Source organism: Pleurodeles waltl, chromosome 4_1 (assembly GCF_031143425.1).
Source record: "Pleurodeles waltl isolate 20211129_DDA chromosome 4_1, aPleWal1.hap1.20221129, whole genome shotgun sequence".
Taxonomy (NCBI): domain Eukaryota; kingdom Metazoa; phylum Chordata; class Amphibia; order Caudata; family Salamandridae; genus Pleurodeles; species Pleurodeles waltl.
Genome location: NC_090442.1, coordinates 421,082,399 through 421,101,065, shown reverse-complemented (window position 1 = coordinate 421,101,065; position 18,667 = coordinate 421,082,399). Strand labels below are relative to the sequence as shown.

General features: G+C 42.6%; 1 protein-coding gene across 1 annotated transcript in view; it reads right to left on the bottom strand.

The window, feature by feature from the left end:
• The window catches only part of CAMK1D (calcium/calmodulin dependent protein kinase ID), a 1,292,386-nt gene that overhangs the window by 467,091 nt on the left and 806,628 nt on the right, over positions 1–18,667 (bottom strand). The window contains exon 3 of the mRNA XM_069228669.1: positions 5,799–5,873. Coding sequence (XP_069084770.1) covers positions 5,799–5,873 — 75 coding nt within the window. The remainder of the gene's footprint in view (positions 1–5,798; positions 5,874–18,667) is intronic.

Sequence of the window (18,667 nt, the reverse complement as noted above, 5' to 3'; positions counted from 1 at the left end):
TAGACCCGATTTTGAAAAATGAAAATTGAGGCTTGCTTTGCTGCATGGAGGACCCCAGCCTTTCAGGGGTTCCCGGGCAGAGCGAGCTCAGTGGTGGAACAAAACATGAGGATGGACCCTTCAAGAAGTGCTAAAGTACCCACACACACACAAACACACATTGGCAGGGACTGAGGGGGACTTCTCCAGTCTGGGTAAGTCTGGAGTCAACCCCCTGCACTGCAGGGGCTGCGGGGACCTCTGTTACTCCCCTGAGCCAGCTCTGTTCTGTAGAGAGTCTTGCCCTGAGGACCTTGAATCTTTCTCAAACAGATTGTTTTAAATACCGTTTCTCTTTTATTTATTTTTTATGTGGTTGATGTCTGAGAGTCTATTACAGACATTTTGCAGATAAATGATGTGTTTATGTTTCATACAACATACATAAAAAAGGTTCTTTTAAATTATAACAGGACCTCATATATAAGAAATGGGAGGGTGTCACAGAGATTATTTGCAGTAATATTAGTGAGCTGCTGCTTATGTTACAATATTGAAAACACAGGTCACTATCCCTGAATATTAGATGTAACCACATTTAGAATTTGGAGGAGTGTGCCTGTGTGCTGTCAGTGACCTGGCCAAAGAGGGCATGGAAGGGCTGAAATTGGATCCTAAATTCAAGGCTGTTCTGAACAGGGTCCCCGAAAATACGTTTGGCCCAGGGCCCCCAAGTTCCTTAAGATGTCCATGTCTGAACTCAGTGTTATGATAGCAGTGTTGAAATTCATCAGTGTCACATGGAGAAAGTGTCAGAAGTACATTTCGTTGATAACACAGTCCACATGTTTTTTAATTCTTGTAAGGTTACGAAAATAATGACTTCTTTTAAAGCTTTATGGAGTGTCACTATTGGACCCAATTATATTGAAGGGTGCCTTAATTAGGCAGCAAGAAAAGGCAGCATGTTATTGCATAGGTTTTTCAACATGTTATACAGTAATACAACGAGAGATCAACAATATAAAACACATAGGCTTGATTTAGATATTGGTGGATGAGTAACTACATCACAAATGTGACGGATATCCCGTCCGCCGAAACCTACATCCTATTATTTCCTATGGGATTTAGATTTCAGTGGACGGGATATCTTTCACTGTTGTGACGGAGTAACACATCCATCAATATCTAAATCAGGCCCATAGTTTCTTTAAAAAGAAAATCATATATATTCACCAAATCACTTTCAATAAGCCATGCCAAGAGGTAATATTTGTATTTTTCATACAAAGCATGCAATGTGATTTTTAAAACTGTGTATTCTACCCCCAGAATAAACTAGATTGTGTAGAATATCTAGAACTGCATTCGAAAGGCAACAACCCTACACCTGCATTACAAGACGTGTCTCATTTAATTCGTATAAATCACAGTTAAGTTGTAAAACTTGTCTTCAGTTTAGGGTTCACCTTGTGTTCATGCTACAAGTGGGTGGAAGGCGCCTTGACTCATGAGGATAAACCCTTCAGAAATGCATAGTGAATTCCATACTGATAGTACAAAAGTCTCAACAAGAGGTGCGTTAGAATTCAAGGTATAGGACTTAAAAAAAGATTCAGCATGATGTGTATTCTCCTAAAGTCTGAGTGTCCTCTTTTCTGCTGTTTCTTAAAGTATCTGCTGTTATAGGGACAGGGTCTTGTGGTCGCCCTCTTGTGTGAATACCGAGACATCACACTTTCATGTAAGAGAAGGGATCATTCTTACTTTTCTGTTATGTTTTGCTAATGACTGAAGCCCTAGTCAATAGCTGAAAATGCTGACACTATCTGGCACCACTTTAAATGGTTGATTGCAGCAATCAATAGCTGAGAGGTGACCAGACCAGGTAACCTTTCACTCAGTGTCCATCACTGGTTTGCATCCAAAATGCAACAAGTGTACTATGCAGCAGATGATGAGCTCTGTTGCGAGTGGGGCAACTTCAGATACACTCTGTTGTTTAGTCTTTTGTTTGATTTGTGTCTATTTTCTCCAACTAGTTATACTGGCTGGATTTTCGTCCCTGGGTTTGCATTATGTATATAATAGTGAAGGAGCTTTTCCAAAGGAGCATAACAAAGAAGATGTAGCTCTTCAAACACCCATCTGTGATTCTTCTTGGCACAGGGTACACCATAAGAGTTTTGTGGAAGAAGTATCATAAAAACTTTGTATGTCGTGGCTAAAATAGCTCTTGGATGCTCCTGTTTCGAAAACTGGTCTTCAATTTACAACCAAACAAGTCTCTGCTCGGTATATGACATCCAGACCCATTCCACATTCAGATATCAGAGTGTTCAAGGGATGTTTCTTTTTATGGGTCTATTCTGCTGACGGCTACTGGACAGGAGTGATGTTTGACTAACTCAGTGAACTTTTACTTTTGTGTGATTTTTTTAAAATGGAATATGACTGTTAGTGTTCTGGCCCAGGGACTTTGCTCTCTATAGGCCTCCCCACCCCCAAAATAGCTGATGAACGTGAGAGTGTTTAAAGTAGCCTTGTTTTTGTATGTCTTGTGAATGAGGAGAATTATTGTTGCTTCTCTGTAGAAGGCTTTTGATGAAGGTTCATCGTTTGCCCTCTGCCTCTACAGAGAGTAAAAGGTGCTCAATGCACAATTTTTTTTTCTCGAGCCATGAAGAGGATTAAGACATTTCTCTCTGGATTAACACTCATATTCCTGGTTGGGGAAATAGTACATTTTGCTTCTTCTGAACCTGGGTTAAACTCATCCGAAGAGCTAGAAACGAGACGGTGATCGCTCTCCATGAGCCACCAGTGGGATTGCGCTGTCCTCTCTGTGGTGTGCTTTTTGTATCAGTGGAGAAGAAGTTAAATTTTTGTTCCCTTGCAAAGACTTGGTGAGGGAACTTCATTTTCCTGTGGCAGTGTGCAGCGGTGTAGACACATTGTTAACATCTCTCAGTCAGTGGTCTGGACAGTTGTGTCTTGTCCCTTGATAAGCACATCAGCACTGCACGAATGCAGAGGTGGTGGGGGGTTGAGCTAATTCTTTATATCTACATAAGCCCTAGGTGCAGGAAAGACAATTTCCTATTTTGTCATTGAATGACAGAGATGGACCATGCTGGCTCATTACAATTAATGCAGCAGGCTGGGCATCCTGTCATTGCATTGTACTCATTGCTCGGTAATCCCTGTAATATATTACTTCTTGGCATAGGAGCACATTCTACACATTCCTTGAAGGAGTCAAGGAGTTAGTTTTATTCAGAATGGGACACTACCAAAAGGTAGTAGAAAGCTATGCAAAATGGGACTATTCAGGTGGAATCAAAAATAGCCTGTGTCCCTTAAATTTGGACTATTTATTTATTCCATTACATGTCATTGTCACCAGACACATACCGGCCATGTTTCTTTGCCGTTTTCTACTGCAATTTGTCCATTGCCTTTTGTAAATAAAATATTATTACCAATTAGAAACATACTAAATCTCAAGAAAAAAAAACCAATTAAATGTGTATTAAGCAGAGTACTGGAAGTGTATGCCAGGATACTGACATTCACATATGACCAGAGCACAAGTCGTGGGGTACTCATGAATAGTCCGCGTCTACCCACTCTTTTCACAGGATGGGCGACGTCTACCCTGCCATGAGGTTGGGCCCCATAAAAGTATGCTAAACTTGCCCGTTGTAATTTTCAAACACCGGGAAACATTCAGCAGCTCCTGGAAGTTGTCTGCTTTCATTTCAAGCAAAAACGTGCAGGTGGGGAGAGGGCTTATCACATTCCAGGTGGGCCAATAATAAAGGCCGAAGTTAAGGGGCCATCGGGGCTGTTTTTGTTCCAGTATCCTGGCTGGGAGCTATCGGGAGCCTCACACCCAAATGGAAAACAAAGACACACATCTTATTACCTCGCAGGTACTTAAGAGAGGCATTCTTTTGACTTTGTTCAGTCCCAGTATATAAAAGATATGCATACAGTGTAATAACGTGGGATGTGTTGGTCTGCCCCGGTATTTACACAAATCACAATTTAAATACCACTATTTTGTTTTATTTCTTTTACATATTTTTATTTCTTTTTACATCACACATGCACATTATAATGTACAATAAATCATATGTGTGTAAATCAGTGTGTAGAATGTGATACATAACACAGTGAGGGTTACGAGGTGTAGGAGACACATATCCTTCATAGCTCACTGTGCTATTTTAGAAGGATTACAGTTTATGAACTGCGAGTAACAAAAAGATCTGTGTTAAAAGCAGTAACCCACTAACCATTTGCATAAAATAAAAATCTGTCATCTTTGTTTTTCATAATGTGCTTTGCAGGAGACATATTAACCCTCTATGCTTCACTGCTTCAAAAATGGGACTAGACAAAACACAGATCTCTCCAGCAAATACGTTAATCTCCAGGGTTATTTCACAATTAACACTATTATTCCTTGAGATTTAGTTGGCACAAAAAGATCTCTACAGCAGGTGCCTTAACTCCATGAGATGTTTTAAAGCAGACTTTGCTAAACAATTAGGCAGAGTAGATTTTGTGCTATGTTTCTCCTTGTTGCAAATTTCTTTGTGGCAGGGTTTAAAAAAATGAATGTATAAGGTGAGGCCTAGATTTTGCGTCAGGGTTGTGTCACTTTTTAAAAATCAAATCCAACACAAAAACTCATTTGTTCAATATTGTAATGCACTCAAATGTACTCATGATAGACCTGCTAAACATATGTGTGAGGTCTTAAGATTTGATGTCACTTCTTGTGATGTAATTTCCTGTGAGGTCATGGGTTGTGATGCCACTTCCTATGATTCCACGTATGATGTCACTCACTGTGATGTCATGCAAGGTGATGTCACAATACATGATATCACTTGCATATTACCTAAGCTGGTTAGTCCTCCTCCTTTTCTATAGGACTTGTGCCCTGCCTCTGACCATAGAGAAAATACCAGCAATCAGTACGAAGAACAAGAGCATCATTTTATTTCATTGTTTTAAGAGGTAAAGGGATTGTGACTGAGTGTGTACTCACTCGATCACAAAGTCAGCAGTTCCCTATGGTGTCAAACACAATCAAAATATCTGTTACACAGTATAAATGGTCTGTAGACACCCCAATGATTTAGAAGGCAACACAAATATTGCAACCACTACTTTGGCCTAACCACTACATTACACAGTAAATCTAGTTAAGTAGTTGTGATGTGTTTAGAAGAGTAAATATGTACTTATCCTCTGATGTAGCGTTAGATGTAGTGGAGGGGAGTTTGCAACATTTGTGACTTTGCAATAGTAACAAACAACCATTCTGATGCATCAAAAAGAAAGTGGATCAGAGGATAAGAAAGGATGATATACTAGATAATCACCTTCTAACTCAATTCATTTAACCTTGTTAGGTTGGTACACAACCCGCACTGCTTTATAGTGACATCACTGTAAGTATTACATAAACTACCACTTGTCATCATATGTGGCTCATGCCAACACAATTTCCACCGTAAAGTGTAACCACACCAATTAATTCAAACCACCAAGTCTCCCTACTCATTTTTGCTCCTAGAGCCACAATGAGCGTCCCGGGCGTGTTTGTAGTAACAGCAGTTCCTCTGCAGTACTTGGTTGCCAAAGTATGGTCACGTTCATTTGCACATCAGCAAGCTTTAGCACAAAAGGAAAGATGAGATGGGTGAGTGCTGTGCTGCACACAGAACCCTGGCCTGCGTGGGCCGAAGCCGTGGTGGTTGACAGTGTTGACAAAGACATGTAATTGATTAACTACTCACAGCTGCATGACCAGGTACAAATGGTTGGGACTCTCATATATGTCCTCCAAGGCAACGATGTTTTCGTGTTTGATTCTAAACAAAAGAAAGAATACAAGGTAAGAGGTCAATCTCCAGCTTAATGATTAGCCATAATGAACTAGTTTGCCTCAGAGAAAAACATCATTTATAATGCAATAAATTGACCCAGTTCAGTTTGATCGAATTTAGTTAGTGGGATATTAACAGGCAGACAGCTGTGCATGTTATGGTGGCTTCATAAAAGCACTTCAGTACAGTCCTGATTCTTCTGCATAATACGCCTGGGTGAGCCTAGGCAAGTGCAAAGTCCAGTCAGTCTTCTAATGAGGTCTATTTCAAAAGATATATTTTCGTTTGGGAACATTTAAGTATGGCTGCATTTACAGCATGTTAAACTACATTCTCATAAAGGGCAAGTGAGGAGATGCCGGGAGGGGGCCCTCTGGAGAGCTTGACAGCGAAGCCTGACCATAATGATGGTAGATGAAGGCAAAGATCTCTGCCAGGGTCTGTGCAGACATCAGATTGTATCATGGGGTAAAACAGAATGTACCCATTCCTTTCTGCTGTTCCAATAACACCCGACATTTCAACCCCGAATCTCCGGAACTGAAGGCCACTGTTGGATTCCACAGTGGACAGTGGAGCTTTGAGTGGTTTGTTAAGTTACATGCCACCTCTACGATCTCAGGGCCTCATTCCACAAATGTAAACTTAAGTTAACGTTTTGGTATTTATAAAATATGGGTTAATAGTGAGTTTGCGACTGTTGAGACTCTGCAGTCGGGAGAAGACCTGTGTACATAAAAATATAGACCTTTCCTTTTGTGTAAGTTTGTTTTTTTGGTATTCACAATCTACGAGTTAATAGTAAGTTTACAACTTCTGAAACTCTGCAGTTGGGATGGATAACTCCGCACATAAAAAGATAGACCTCTCCTAGCTTTTTAAGAGCGGAGATCTCCTACCTGTCTGTGGAGTCTCCACAGTTGTAAACTTACTATTAACTCATAATCTGAGAAAACCAAAAGAAATGTAAACGTACACAAAAGTGAGATTTCCAAGGCTAGCAGCGACCGAGAGTGAATAGCAGCAGAGAGTGTTCACCTACCAGCCACACCCTGGCATTCATTTGCCGCGCACATCCACCCTTCATCTGGAGCCTCACAATAGAAGTGACGTTCTTACCAATGTACACAATGTTAAATTCAAGTCACCTTCTTAGAATATTCATAATAAATATTTATGAAAAAAGAGACAATGGACACTATATGCATTTTTAAAGCCCAGTTTGGTTTTGCTATTCCATGCGTGAACTAAAACAGGCCTATTAAATGCTTCACACATATGGACTCCTATGAGACAGGAGGCAGACCAAGCCCTGAGCAGATTGTGAGACCACAAGTTGAAGGGATATGTTGTTATAAGGAACGAGTCTATTTTGAAATAATGCGTTGATGCAGAACTACAGTTTTAGGACTGTGGCTAAGCTTCCCATAAACAAAATTCTCAAATAAAACCCGCCTCCTGCGTATGGTAAAGCCGCCGGCTGGGCATTGGAAGCATGCACAACGTAGAGAAGGAGCCAGATGAGTGTCACCCCCCTGGAGAGACCACAGTACCTTCTGAAGGCAGAAGGCCTCACCTCCTGAGGAGGAGAAGCTCAAAATCCTGAGGAGGGGAGCGTGAAGGACAACCCTGAACAATCCCCTGCCAAATCCATGACCAATGTACTATTATTGGAGCTCTCAGCTCCCAGTCCCTACAGGCTTGCCTCCGGTTGCACAAATGTTCAAAACTGTGGATTGGAGTAGGCGCGAGTATGCCTCTTCAGATTTACACACTTGAGAATATTCGGAGAACTCGCAATTTCCTTTCGTGACACACAATTTCATTTGCGCAAAATTATTTGGAAGTGCCGGTGTTACGTGCTTAGAGGAGCTTAAAGGTGCTCATGATAGATTTAAAAATCCTTAATATGAAGGGGCCCGCGGAGAGAGAGACGCAGTCTAGTCTCTCCGCGGGCAGTTTCGGGATAGAGGAAGTGGCGCGCAGGGCGCCCTATTGGGTAAAAGGTAAGTGGGGGCGGGTTTAGGGTAGGAAATATAAGGGGGGTGGAGGGTGGGGTCGGCCTCTTCACCGCGCTGAATTAGCGTGGGAGGGTCGCGTTATTTAGGACCACCCACCCACCCAGCTTAGGAAGGCAGAGGGAGGAGAGGATAGTTAGGCAGGAAAGGGGGGTCAGGTAGGGGCGGTTAACAGTCATTTAGGACAGGTGAATTTGAGAGTGATGGCAGGAGATGGGGGAGGGTGGAGAGCCAGGTGCGGGCTTGTCCACCCTTCCAGGGGGAAAAACAAGGAATTGAAGGATCAGAGCGGGGAGGGGTAGGCTACAGGCAGGGAAGGCATGGGAGGAATAGGGGAGCATATACGGTAGGAAAATTGAAGGGAGATATTTTAAGGAGAAAATAAAGGAAAGGGAATTGTTAAGTTAAAGTCTGTTTACAAGGAGATACAGTTAAATGTTTAAGTAATGATGTTTAAAACCTGTTCTAATAAATGACCTTTTACACCAACAAGAGTGTCACGTATGTATGTCCCGATGCAACTTGATGCTGAGGATTTTTTTCACCCCGAAATAAATGCTATGTCAGCTGCTTCCAAAAGAGGGGCAACCTGCAAACTCGATTAAGAACACGTTATTTACAGGGCGTAGCTACGGGGGGTGTGGGTGGGGTGGGGTGGAGGGTTTGGGGTGTTACATCCCCCAATACATGTGTTCGCTAGTTTTTAGCTTGGTACACGTGCTTTCAGTTAGGTATGGTAAGATGGCTGGCGGATTCTGTTTTCACCTAGGATTTTTACATCCACACACCGACAAAATCATCCGTACATACACTCTCTCCATCCGTTTTTAAGTTCTTAAAACTGACGGTAATTTTACAACATATTTCTTCCCATTGCTCCTTAAGTCCCCTCATGCCCTGCTTTTCAAATACTGTGTTTTACCATGATATGCCAGAGTGATTGTTGGGAAATTTGAAGTTCATCCCTCCCCCCCCCACTCTCCAATCTTACTGACCAAGCTACACCCCTGTTTATTGAGGGAAACTCATTCACACGGACGCCGACATCAGTGCATCAAAACAGCACCAGTAAGTAGACAATATGTGCAAGTCGAGTTTTCTGTACTTAGATACATGTAGGTAGTATGGCCCATATTTATACTTTTAAACGCAAACCTGCTTTAGCGCAGGTTTGCGTAAAAAAGTATAGCGCTGGCTAGCGCCATTCCTAAAAACCAGCCGGGCGTCATATTTAAGCTATGACGCTAGCCAGCACTAAGGCCCGGTTAGCGCCAAAACGTTTGGTCCAAACCGGATAGGAGAGGCGTAGGGAAAACTGGAGGTTGTGTGGGAAAGAATGGTGCTAGTCAGGTTAGAGTAAAAAAAATGACTCTAACCTAACTAGCATTATTTATTTGATGCACAACCCCAATGGGCATGTCTCCTGTCTTAGTAAAGACAGGAGTCATGCCCCCCAGCCCAATGGCCATGCCCAGGGGACTTATGTCCGCTGAGCATGGCCATTGGGCACAGTGCCATGTAGGGGGGCCCAAGTTAGGCCCCCCATGGCACTTTAAAAAAAAATTAAAAATACTTACCTGGACTTACCTGGGATGGGTACCCCTATCCTTAGGTGTCCTCCAGGTATGGGTGTGTGTGGGTGGGGTTGGCCCTGGGGGCAGAGAAGGGCACCTGTGGGCTGTTTCCATGGTCTCTGACCATGGAAATGAGCCCACAGGTCCCCTAACACCTGCCCTGACCCAGATGTCAAATAATGGTGCTAAGCAGGCTTTGCGCTATTATTTAAGGCTGTCCTCCTCCTTTGTGTGATTTTGCATGGGAGGATAAATAAGGCGCTAGGGCCTTTGAGTCTTTTGTTGCCTGGGAACACCTACCTTCCATCTCATTGACGCAAGGTAGGTTTTCACGGTAAAAAAATGACGCTAACTCTATTCATTTTTGCGCTAGACAGGTCTAGCGCCTAAGTATAGATATGGAGTTGGGTTTGTGTCGAATTACCGTAAAACAAATGACGCTAATCCGACGCAAACAGAGTATAAATATGGGCCTATGTACAAGAGAGACTGCTGCATGTGTCCCCAGCAGCTCAACGTCATGTCAGCGCGAACAGGAGCTCCTGCTACATGACAGCCGCTCAGTGACTCAACACAAAGCCATTAATGAATTGGCATTCGTACAATCCTTCAGTTGCTAGTCGGCATTGCTTGAGTCGAGTGGCACGTGCTTTTTTAATACAACAAAACACTCTGGTTTGATGTGCCATATGTAACGCCATACTGTGTTGTGTTCAGATAAAATAAAGATTCCATACAGATACAGGGTTAATGCATGGAGGAATGATTAATAACACAATGTGGCCCAACATTACAAAGGGTATGGGATAATATGTACATTTGTATCTATAAAATGGGATTTTTTCATAGTGTTTGACTATGTAAACTTCTGTGTTGTGATAACATGCATGGGCCTCAATTCACCAAAATGCCAGGGGAAGCAGAAGTGACATCATGCACCCTTTGGCCTCCACTTTTGTTCACAGACACATACACATAAATTCACACTTGCACACACGCTCCCGCACATAAACACAGTGTCACCTGCAAGCACACACACAACATACATTTAAAAGCATTTTTACTTACCTCAGATGGCATAGAAGGGCATATTCACATTTGACAGCTGCCACTGTGTTCCTGCACTGAATTTGCCACCTCTGAGCCCAGGGGTCAAATTCAGTGCTAGGGGTCTCAGAGGGCTAGCCAGGGGTTGCAGCTGCGACCCCTGGCTGCGACCCCTGGCAACCCCTGAATAAGGTCCATGATAACACCTGATAGTAAAAAGTGGAGGAAAAACTCAACATAAAGTATTCATAGCAGCACTAAGTAAATTAAGAATCAGCTTTTAAGTAGATTTTCCAGTGACTGCCAGAAATAGTTCACATCCTCAGTCAAAGTTGTGATGAACCATAAATGGCACAGGATCTGCTACTAACTAGCATCAACCACACATTTCTCAACATTGTGCTGGTTGAAAGTCCCAAAAAGGGCTTAAACCAGCACAAATGGCCTCATTATGAGTTTGGCATTATATCCTATGGAATTTGTAATACAGCGGATGGGACATCTTGATTTGTGCTGGAATTATGCGGTTCTCAGAAAGTGTTTGATAATGGGGAGATGGGAGTGTGGAGGATGGTGAACTAATGGTGTAGTACTCAGTAAAGGTGATAGTGCTGCTATTGGTATTAATGTCCTTAGCAATATTAGAAGCTTTGAACGTCTTCGGGGTGTAAAACCATGCAGTAAAGATAGAACAGTTGATATTCAGGGATTAGATCATGACCTCCGAAGTTTCAAAAAAGGAGATGTGTAGCTCACATTTCTCGCTACACCAATCTAAAATAAGACATATTTCCTGTAAGGGGTTTATGCTCTTTTAAACTAAGAAGTTAAAGCATGGCATACCTCTGTAGAAGAATAGATCCTTGGAGAAAAGATAGTAGGAAGTTATAATGGGTCCAGGTCTGAGATAATAGTATTTATCACTTTCCATGTGGACCGTCACAGGTTGGAGTTTGCAGTACTTGAGGGTAACACGTGCATCTACACTCGTGGAAGGCGTTTACGCATATGCAATATGCACAAACCTCTCAGCAGGTGAGTAAGTGGAGGGTCACGGGAATTTTCCAAGAATACGCATGGAAATCATGCACACTATTGGAAACCTTTGTGAACGGCAAAAATGTATGCCCATGTGACAAAATAAATCCCTAGGTTTAGTTTTACGCATGTTTTTGAGAATCATGTCCACTGTGCTTAACACAGAGTTTTACTAAAACACATGCAGGTTTTTAATTTTCGATTTAACATAAAAGCGCCACAAGGAAAAGTAGTAATGAGATGAATAAACATATTCCTATCTAGGTGACTAGGCGGAGTGTGCCATCAGCGAATGAACAGAGCTGAAAATAGACCCACTTGCATTAAAATTAAGAGGTCTGATGGGGATGACGGATTACTTCCTTTAAAATCCGTTCATATAACATTAACCATTATAAATCACTTTGTGTAATTACTCCAGACACTTTCTTTGACGTGTGCTGCATGGTGTGTATGTGTTTGTATTTGTGTGAAAGATGTGTCTACTGTGCATGGACATGAACGGGTGTTGTGTGTGCTGTGTGTTGTAGGAAGCTGGCCTGGTGTGTGGTGAGCACCTATGGTGTTATCACCATATACCAGGTCCAGGTATCCCCTATTAGTGAGGTGTAGGCAGCGTTTACGAAGCCAGGGCTCTCTACAGGTAGCTGTGGATGAGCAGCCAAGACTTAGCTAGGAGACATGCAAAGCTTATGCTATACCACTGCAGTTACACAGCACTGAAAGGACCACACAGTGTTACAACAATAAAGGTACTTTATTATAGTAACACAAAAACTAAAAATACTATATAGGCAATCCCTCAACTGGAAGCAGTTAAACACACTATTATATACACATTAGAAATCAGTAAATAGCATAGAATGCAATAGGCATTGGTAAAAGCATAGCAAATAGTGAGGGCCCTAAAGTAAGCCAACCCATATACTAAAAAGTGGAATGGGAAAGGCAACCCCCCACCCAAGGAAATTAGATATGTAGAAGGGAGCTGGAGGAACTAGGAACCCCAAGAGGTGAGCACCCGAGTAATCCTCAGCGACCAAGAGAGCAGAGGTCAGTACCTGGTTTTCCCCAAAAACCAACAGGAGGACTTTGGTAAAGAATTGTGAAAGACACAACCAAGACTGGAAGAACCCAAAGATGGATCCTGACAGAACAGGGCCTGCAAAAGAAGGGGACCAAGTCCAGTTTGAGTTGGAGTGTCCGGATGTGGCAGGAGCCACTACCCACCCTTCTGTGGATGCAGGACCAGGTAGACGGTGGACAAATAAGGTCAGCAGTGCAGCACAGGAGCTGAAGAGGAGTCCCAGGAGAGATGCAATGATACCCCACATTGGCGGTCGAGATGTAGTCAATTAGTGGTGCTGGAAAACCACCAACATGCCTCGGCAAACACAAGAGTTGGTAAGAAGGTTTGCAAGGCTGAAGTGGACAAGCAAGGTCTAGGAACCTCAACTCAAGGAGGGGAGTCCAGGGTGACCCTCAGCAGCTGGAAGAGGCACAAGAAGAGGAGGCAGCCCCCACAGGCAACCCATGGGCAGCAAGCACAGGAGTCACAGTGAGGCACACTCAGCACACCTAGAGAAGAGTCCCACATCACTGGAGCAGTAGGCAGGAGACTGTGCTTTGCAGGAGGTAGTGTTGGGGGCCGGGGCTACACAGGGCCTGAAGATCCCCTTGAGGAGGAACACACAAGCCTTGTTTAGCAGCAAGAGTCATGGTGCACAAGGGTACTGTTGTGCAAGGAGAAGCAAGGGCTTACCGTCTCCCAAGTTAGAAAGGTGTTGGAGAGGGCCAACGGGATCACTCCAGGCCACCGCCTGTGATGCAGGATCCACACATCTCCGGAGAAGAGAAGATCCACACAGTAGGTCGTTGTTACAGTTGGGGCCTGCAGATGCAGGGGAGTGACTCCTTCACTCCAAGGAAGATTCCTTCTTACTTCTTTTGCAGGCTGAAAACGTATCACCCTTAGAGGATGCACAGCTGAGAAAATGTTGCAGTTGCAGGAAGGAGCCAGAAAACAATGTTGCAGAGCAGAGTAGTCGCTGGAGTTGCAGATTGTTGGTTCCTGGATGGTCCGGTTGCAATGCCAGTGGCCAATCTTGCATGTCGTGTCTGATGACCACCACAAGAAGGAGGTCCTAAATAGCCAAGAAAGGGAGATTGGTCACCTAGCAGGGTGACTACCCATCAGGTGGGGGGCTGTGATGTCTGCTACCTGACCTGGCCACTCAGCTGCTCACAGGTGTCTCTGCCCACCTTGAATTCAAGATGGCAGAATCGAGTGGCCACCTGGGGGAGCTCTGGGCAAGTGATGGACAAGGACGTGGTCACTCCCCTTTCCTTTGTCCAGTTTCACGCCAGAGCAGGGACCGGGGTCCCTGCACTGTGCAAACTGGTTTATGCAAGGAGGGCACCAAATGTGCCCTTCAACGCATACCGGTGACTTGGGGAGGCTATCCCTCCCAAGCCATGTAACACCTATTTCCAAGGGAGAGGGTGTTGCCTCCCTCTTCCTCATGAAATCCTTCGTTCTGCCTTCCTCTGCCTGAGCTGGTCAAGCATCAGGAGGGCAGAAACCTGTCTGAGGGGTGGCAGCAGCACGGAAAGCCCCAGAAGACTGGGAGGAGCAATTCTGGGGGTCCTTTAAGGTGCCCCTAAAGTGCATGGAATCATACAACCAATACTGGCAACAGTATTGGGGTATGATTCTGACATTTCTGTTACCAAACATGCCCAGGTTTGGAGTTACCATTATGTACCTGTGTCCAGTACATGGGTAAAATGGTTTTCCCGCACTTACGAAGTCCAGTGTAATGGAGCTGGAGTTTGTAGGGGCACCTCTGCTCAGGCAGGGGTGCCCTCACGCACAGGTACCTGCACCCTGCATCTTGGGCTAGGAGGGCACACCATAGGGGTGACTTACAGTGACCTGGTGCAGGGACCAGTAGTGAAAAGGTGCATGCACCTTTTCATGCAGGCTGCAATGGCAGGCCTGCAGACGTATTATAAATGGGTTCCCATGGGTGGCATAATACATACTGCAGCCCATGGGGGACACCTGGTGCCCCAGTGCCATGGGTACCTAGGTACCATATACTAGGGACTTATACTAGGGATTTATTGTGGGGTGTGCAAAGTCCTAAGCAACCACATTTAGAGAGAGAGAGCACAATCACTTGGGTCCTGGTTTGCAGGATCCCAGACAAAACAGTCAAAACACACTGACAGCAGGCTAAAAGTGGGGGTAACCATGCCAAAAAAAGGGTACTTTTCTACATGTGTGAGAATGTGTGGCCTGTATGAAATAATACCACTTGTGAGCGAGCAGGCCCTATCTCACTTCAAACACTGCAGAACTGTGCTCTCTTTTGGAATACAGAATAATTGATGACTTGTCCATGTCTTGGCACCTCAACACTACGGAACTCTTAAAATAAAAGTTACAAGTAAATGCTACGAACCCCACACAACATGCTTGCATGTACAATAACAATGTTCTTCATATTTTCATTGGCCTATAATGCTGCAAAGTACAGCAAATATTGAAAAACGAAAGTCACACTGAGGTGCGAATCCACGTTTAGATACAAAATCATCCTTGGTGGAAAATCAGCAAGAATATGGAAATACATTTAGGAGCAAAAACACATGCAGGTCCAAAATGAGGCTAAAATTCTTAATTTGATCAAAATCAACAGATATGTGACCAAATGCTTAGAATCAAAAACACATCATTGAGTAAGAATCACCATTTGTGCAAAATTAACATGAGAGAAGCATAAATCACATATAGCTGTAAAATTCATGTTATAAGTAGAATCAATTGTAGCTGAAAAATGTCTCTTAGGTCAAAGTAAGCAACGTTTTGGTACCACATTTATAAGCAACGTCACATTTCGATGCGAAATCACAGTAGAGTGCAAAATCACCCTTAATGCAACATCAGCAGAAGTGTAGAAAGACTTATCGGAGCATAAACACAATTGAGAGCAAAAAGGTAGCCATTAGGTATTAAATTACCTTCAGGTGAAAAATCGCCATTGTTGTAAAAACAACATAGTAGGAAGAAAAATTTAAGGAGCACCTGTTTACCTTACTTTCTGTGCATAGATGATTTGCTTCACTATCTAGACACTGCAATGGAAAACATTCTAGGCTCGGTTACCCAGTAACTAATAGGGAGTCTGGAATACCTCTTTGGCCTGATCCAAAATATTAATGATAGTGTCTGCAAACAGTAACTCAAGATGGGCAATCTTAAATGAACCAATGACTGAAGTGGGCTGATCAAAAGGTGATCGCTGTCAATGTTTTCCAGGCTAATAACATGACTTTTAAAGACAGCTCAAGCTGTATTTAGTGAGACCCAGACACAGGAAAATGCTTGACTACAAAAAATATATAACACTTTGGGCCTGAATTAGATCTTGGTGGATGTGGTCCTCGTGACAAACATGACAGATATCCCATCCACCTTATACAGTTCCATCATATCCTATGGAAATTGTAATCCAGCGGATTAAATAACTGTTACGTTTGTGACAGAGTAACCCGTCCGTCAAGATGGAAATCAGGCCCTTATACACATACATAAAATTATGAAAAACAAAAAATACTCAGGGAGAGAAAAAAAAAACACCACAGATTATATAAATATGACAGGTGAGTACACTGCAGACATCTACAAGTGGCAATATAATGAACAAAACGTCACACTCCATGAAGAGGAGCTCCACCAGTCAATACCAAGAGTGTGTAAGGGACAGAAGTTGAGTAGCAAAACTTTACAAATGAAGTGATGAATTATATACATAACAATCATTGGCAAAGCAATATATTTAGCTTATACTTGAAAGTGCCTCTTCTGTCACCGGGGAGTTTAAGGTACTCCATAAGTCACCATACAGGCATTCATACACCCATTCATTCACCCACTGGCTCATTCTTGCCATCACCCACGTACCCATCCAAAATAAAACAAATATTTAAACTCGACAAGCAGATGAACCATAAATTAAAAGTATAAAAGAAAAAAACTGATATATTCCACATCCTAAATGTGGTAGGTATATGCTTGCAATAAAAACTGAAATTACATAAAGGAGCAGATAGTAGTCTTGAAATAGTAATAGGGATAGTGTACCATTGTTTTGAGTTCCCAAATTGCCTCCAGGTTTAGAAGCGACTGGCCACCTTTGAGCAATAAAGTTAGGGTGCACTATACAAAGACCATTCCAAGCTGAGCGCTCAATAAATATCACATTGAGAGGCTATGTTGGAACCTTAGCACCTAAAAAGCAGTTATCTCTCCAATCACACGTTGACTGTATCCTTCCCTTTGACTTTCTATGGCACTCTGCAGTCTTTCGGCTCACTTGTGCTATATAAATATAAGATACATACATACAATTGTGCAGTGCATAGTGTATTACTGTTGTACCAGTTCCAGATAGCTGCCACAATGTTTTTAAACATGGTGGCCTCTTGGAATGGAAAAACAATAATAAACTACAGTCGATCCAATTCCAAGATGATTGTTTTAGAAGCAGTGGCCTTGAGGGATACATCGTACTGCAGATGGAATTAATAGTATAATGGCTGCCCCATGGCGCTACCTGTGAAACTACAAAAAGGAAGTATGGAATCTTAAACCAGCTCAGGCACTGAGACACACTCATTTGTAGGGTGTCATGAACATGTGTTTAGGCAAAATGCTGTCATTCGCACTGCATTATTCCTTCGGATGGCTTGGGCTGAACCATTTCCCCGTGCTGTATACTGTCATGGCAGAAGCAGAATATGCATGCCATTTGAACAGACCAATCGCTGAAGAGGGCTGATCCAAATCGCATTTACATATATGTATGTATGCATATGCATGTATACTTTCTATGCATTATCTTTGACAGACAATTAAACCTGCCAGATCCTCTTTAGAGGGTCAGGAAAGGCACACAGTAAACATCTTTTAGCCCCTGAGATTTTAGAGGGAATAATCAACCCCAAAACAGGTTCCTACTAAGGTAACATGTGACATGGTGTAATTACAATCCATTCTCAAAGACCTATTGGCTTTAACATATGTTTTCTTAATAATTAAATAAAGGTTACTGTCTTTGTCATAAGATTTCATAATAAACAGGTCTGACCTTAAGCATCTTACATCAATTTTACAAATTAAACAATCAGGTCTATAAACTTTAACATTGGCTTGCACCAAGATCGATTTAGGGCTACTGCATTGAGGATAGGCTTTTCCACAAGGCAACCATCAGCATTCAGCAACACAATTACAAATATTTACAGAACAATAACAGTTGACAAAACAATAATAGTTAACAAGGATCATTAAAGTGCTGATCTTCTCCCCCCAGGGTTTCTCAAAGCGAGTAACTAACACAAAAGCTCTTGCATACTACAGTCATCTATGTAGTTCTGTATAACAAAATACTTGTCTACAGACTTAAACACATTAACCCTCCATAACTCAGCTTCCCCTTCTATTATTTGCCAACCCTAAGCTTGTCTTTGACCATGTGCAGTGCTCCTCTGCCGTTTGGCTAGGTTGAATAGAAACATCACATATATACATACATATAATAGTTTTTATGGGATATTAAAAAACATACTATAAGACGTACATGTCAGTGGCCCTGCATGTATTCAGTCTACACAGATGCCAAGTCCCTACAATCGTCTCATATTCAATAAAAGGTTACATTTGTCAATTTATCATTGGCTTGTCACCATACCAACCTCATTCCTTCTATTTTGAGCCTAGGCTTTCCCACAAGGCAACCATCAGGCATGCAGTCATTATCCATAAATATGCACAAAATGTCAGTAATCAGTATACAACCCCCTCCAAAAAGAGGGCTAACCAAGATTACAACTTTGTCAGTCCTCCAGCCACTGAGTTTTTTCTGGGTGTCTAATGTTAGGCTAAGAGGTCCTGATCCATGCCAGATTTTCAGAATAACCAAATAAGCTGCATTCACATAGTATAACCAATGCAAATTGAAACATTCATTTATTTGTAATACTGAGCGTCTATCATTAATCCAACCTTCATAGTTCTACCTTGGACACCCCTGCC